General features: G+C 41.2%; 1 protein-coding gene across 1 annotated transcript; it reads left to right on the top strand.

The window, feature by feature from the left end:
* Positions 1 to 3,609: 3,609 nt before the first annotated feature.
* On the top strand, positions 3,610 to 4,527 carry LOC143037044 (serine/threonine-protein kinase Chk1-like). The gene has a single exon (XM_076205153.1). The coding sequence runs from the start codon at positions 3,610 to 3,612 to the stop codon at positions 4,525 to 4,527; it is 918 nt and encodes a 305-aa protein (XP_076061268.1).
* The last annotated feature ends 473 nt before the right edge of the window (positions 4,528 to 5,000 follow it).

Consider the following 5,000-nt stretch of genomic DNA (forward strand, 5'->3'; position numbering starts at 1 on the left):
CCGGTGATTATTACTCCAAGGTCCCTTTCCGTGTGCACTTTCTTGATTTCTTCATCAGCAATTTTATAATTTTTGAAATTCTGTTTTTACTTTTTCCAAACTCCATTATGCTACACTTCTTGATACTGAAGTTCACTTCCCACATTTGAGTCCTTGTGTTTGTGTCTGCACGTGTGTGTGCGAGCGTGTGAGGATGTGTATATGTGCGTGTGTGCGAGTGCGTGTGTGTGTGTGTGTGTGTGTGTGTGTGTGTGTGTGTGTGTGTGTGTGTGTGTGTGCGTGCGTGTGCGTGCGGGAGAAGAGCTATGCTAGTAGTGACCCGCAGTTGCACCTTTCCGCATCCAGTTCTTTCTTAAAAGCATATATAGTTTTAGCACTCACTGTTTTCTCTTTCAATTTGTTCCATGTATCTATTACTCTGTGTGGAAAGCTGTTCTTTTTCAAATCTCTTCTGTAACTGTCCTTCTTAAGTTTCTTCTCGTGTCCCCCTGTATTTCTTCTGCCCCATTTAAGTAGATCATCCCTATCAAGGATTTCGTTCCCTTTCTTAATTCTGTAGATGGTTATCAAATCGCCTCTTTCTCTTCTTTGTTCCAGAGTTAGTAAGTTTAGTTGTCGAATCTTTGTTCATATGTCAACTTGCTAAGTGTTGGTGCCATCTATGTCAATGCTCTTTGAATTCTTTCTAGTTTCTTTATGTTTTTTATTGTACTAGGTGTCCATAGTGACGCTGCATATTCTAGAGTAACTAGTATTTTCTCTACCAATTCCTCGTCCATGTAGTCAAAGGCCATTTTCATTAATCTTATTAAATTGTAAGTTTCTCCAACTATTTTTTTTACATGTTTATCTAGTGTCATGTCGTTTGAGATAATTACTCCTAGGTCTCTTTTTGAGTTTAGTTTTGTAACTTCCTTTGTACCAATTTTGTATTGACCGGATATTCTATTTTTACTATTTCCAAATTCCATTATACTACATTTCTTAATGTTGAAATTCACTGTGTGTGTGTGTGTGTGTGTGTGTGTGTGTGTGTGTGTGTGTGTGTAATTTTAACAAATGTTACCTAAGAATCCAATAACACTGTATAACAATGAAAAAAAAACGGGAATGAGACTATCCTTTTCTAGAGTTATTTTTTGCGTAGATCACGAATATAACATCCGTTTCTTTCTGTGACCCTCCAGTTCTTCGTAAATAGCAGTGCCCGCAATGTCTATCTGAACGGTATTTTTTGTTGCTTTTACCATTTATATAATTTTTCACATATGTGTTTTTTTTTTTCTCAACAGGATACAGAGTTAAGATGCCTAGAGAATGCAAGAATTCGCCAGACAAGTTTTGTTATATATGTGGATCAGTTACATTAAGGCAATACAAGAGACAGTTGACTCAACGTGTAAAGAAACTTTATGAGCTGTACTTTGGATGTAAAGTGGGTGACCAGGACAAAAGCTGGGCACCTCACATATGTTGTGTCAGGTGTACAAGTTCCCTTTCTGCCTGGATGAAAGGCAAAGGGACTGGCCTCATGTTTGGCGTACCAATGGTCTGGAGGGAGCCAAAGGACCACTCAACAGATTGCTACTTCTGCTTAACGGATATTAAAGGTGGGTGTTCAGTGTTTATTTTTTACTGTTTTTTTATATATTTTCGAGAGATGTATCAATAAAAAAGATCGAAATACATAATAAGTTGCACTTCCACTATTTTTGCACGTGATCACAACCAATAGTATCCATTTTTAGTCTGATTTTATTTTATTTTCCTGCAGGTCGCAACAGAAAAGGCAAGAAATCTATCGTGTATCCAGATCTTCAGTCTGCTATTCGCCCAGTTCTACATTCAAGTGATATTCCTGTACCACAGCCGCCCTCTGAACTACCAAGCGATGACACGAGCAACTCAGACGATTCAGAATCTCAAGATGCAACGTATACGACACAACTTGAATCTGATAAGAAACCACACCTCATCACCCAACCAGAACTCAATGATCTAGTTCGTGATCTAACACTTACTAAGCAACAGAGTGAACTCCTGGCCTCACGTTTGCAACAATGGCACCTGTTGGATGAAGAAGCTCGAATTACAGTATTTAGGAAGCTTTCTGCAAATCTACAGGATTTCTTCACTTTGGAAAACAACTTGACTTATTGTAATGATATCATAGGCCTATTCAGTGCCCTTGAGCTGTCCTATGAACCCAATGAGTGGAGGCTATTCATAGATGGATCCCTTTACAGCATAAAAGCAGTTCTGTTGCACATTGGAAACACCATGCCTTCAGTTCCAGTTGCTTACTCAGTCATTTTAAGAGAGACATATGAGAACCTTGCTTTTATTCTAGACCGCATAAGTTACAAAGAGCATGAGTGGTTAATTTGTGCAGACTTGAAAGTAGTAGCCATACTTAATGGGCTACAAACTGGATACACCAAATTTATGTGCTTTCTTTGCAAGTGGGACAGTAGGGCCAGATCAGAACATTATATACGCTCAGAATGGCCATCTCGGGAATCTATGACGCTTGGATGCCATAATGTAATTCATGAGCCACTAGTTAAGAAGGAGAAAATCATTTTGCCACCACTGCATATAAAACTAGGCCTAATGAAGCAATTTACCAAAGCACTGCAACATAACAAGCCATGTTTCCAGTATCTCAAAGGGATCTTCCCTAAAATTAGTGATGCCAAGATTAAAGAGGGTATATTTGTAGGCCCTCAGATTCGCAAGCTTATAAATGATGAGGACTTTGAGGCGACAATGGATGAACCTGAGCTAGCGGCCTGGCATGCATTCAAAGATGTATGCAAAGGGCTTCTGGGAAAGCACCAAGAGTCCCAGCGAGAGCGTAAAGTGGAGAGGCTAATCAAATGCTACCAAGATCTCGGATGCAATATGTCACTGAAGATACACTTTCTTCATTCTCATCTGTCCTTCTTCCCAGAGAATGCAGCAGATGTGAGTGATGAACATGGAGAGAGGTTCCATCAAGATATAGCGTCAATGGAAAACAGGTACAAAGGAAAATGGAGCCCTGCTATGCTGGCTGACTTCTGTTGGAACCTGAAGCGTGACACGCCTGAGACGTCTTATAAAAGAAGAAGTAAATAATAGATTGTAGGTTAATACATCATATAAAGCTAACAAACATGCCGATTCATTATATATTAATTAAATAAATACAATGAAGACATTTAATCTGACTTTGGGAGCAAAATACATTTATGGAACCTTGGAAATCTCTATTAATTGCATAATTATTAAAACAGCGATTTACAAAAAATTGTGACGTGGCATGAAATTTTTGTTATCAAATTTGAATTCAGCACACTGAACTTCATAATAAAACGCACATGAGAGCTATGTTTTTTTCTTAATCCTGAAATTTGTTGTACAGTGTAATCATCCTTGAAAAGGCTTCCTTCGTATTCCAGAGTATACCAAAATATTTGTGGCCAGTGTAGGTATGAAAACCTAAGTGTCCTATTGAGAGAACCAAATTTCACGATATCTGTGATATACGTTTGGTGTGTCTTGACCATACTTGGCTTTCACGAAGAGACTTTAGAATTGGGAATTTTAACCTTCAGTACAAGCACCATGGCATCAAACAGGACACGTGAAACTCTTCGAGTTTCGTCGAAAGCTTCAGGCAAAAGGAAATGCTCCGAGGACGAAGAAGTTGCCCACAAGAAGCTCAAAGTCCAGGACAACAGCCCATGCAATGAGGGTCCTGGCAACCTCTGGACCGAGGTCGAGTACCTTGGTGAGGGCAGCTTTGGCATCGTCACTCTCGTCAGGAACACGGCAACGGGAGAACTTGCCGCCAGGAAAGAGGTAGAGGTGACGACCGAACAGGACAAGCAAGAGCTCTTGATCCACAGGCGCCTCGAACACGCCAACGTCGTCAGGCTGCTTTCCGCCGAACAAGAAGGAGCGGAAATGCACATGTACCTTGAGTTCGCGGTCGGAGGCGACCTTTCCGATGAGATTGGTCATAGCGGCATGGGCGAGGAACAAGCCCACTTTTACTTCGTGCAGCTCATGAATGGCGTCGGATACCTTCACGCCCAGGGCATTGCACATCGCGACCTCAAGCCCAACAACCTCCTGCTGACCGAAGATCGCGTCTTGAAAATCGGCGACTTCGGACTTTCAGCAGAGTTCCTCTCCGGAGGCGAGGAGGTCTTCCTGCGTGGTGCTTTCGGCACACGCAAATATATGGCCCCCGAAGTATTCTCCGGCAGGTACAGGGGAGCCCCCGCGGACCTCTGGTCCTGCGGAATCATCCTGGTGGAACTGATAACGGGCCGCACTCCCTGGCGAAGGGCAAGGCCACGAGACGGAGCCTACCACCAGTGGGTCCAACAACAGCACCTCAACAAGGTCTCCGACCCCAGCCCTCATTCCAGCAGCGACTCCTCAGTAGTGGCTCTCATCTCTCACATTTTGACGCCAGACCCAAAGGAGAGGGCGACCCACTCCGCCATAAGAGAAAGCGGGTGGTTCAAAAAATGAAGAATAATCACAAAACCGCATGGTTAAAATAAAATAAAAAACTAAAACGCCTAATTGGCCTTCTGTCTTGGGAAGGGATTCCCTCAGCTGAATAAATAACCAAAATGGCCTTCAAAGTCACTGAGAGCAACAAAGGAGTAAATATGTTTAACTGTGACTGTGAAAGGATTGCTCCACAATAAAAGAAAGTCATCGTCAGGTAGTGCTTGCTGATTCAATGAAAAACATTCGTTTTGAACTAGTGAACAATTCGTATCTTTATCTCATCACTCGTAATCAATAAACACTATGCATCCTAATAACACTCGATACTTTTGACTTAGTAAAGCTTATACAATATATATAATCAAACAAGCAGTAAGTCTCAAAATGATATGTAGCTGTCCAAACGCCAGTTATTCAGTTTTTAAAGTCCCCTCAATATACAATCATATATATATATATATATATATATATATATATATATATATATA

The sequence above is a fragment of the Oratosquilla oratoria genome, chromosome 21, assembly GCF_046742065.1.
Source record: "Oratosquilla oratoria isolate Oo_2021 chromosome 21, ASM4674206v1, whole genome shotgun sequence".
Lineage (NCBI taxonomy): Eukaryota > Metazoa > Arthropoda > Malacostraca > Stomatopoda > Squillidae > Oratosquilla > Oratosquilla oratoria.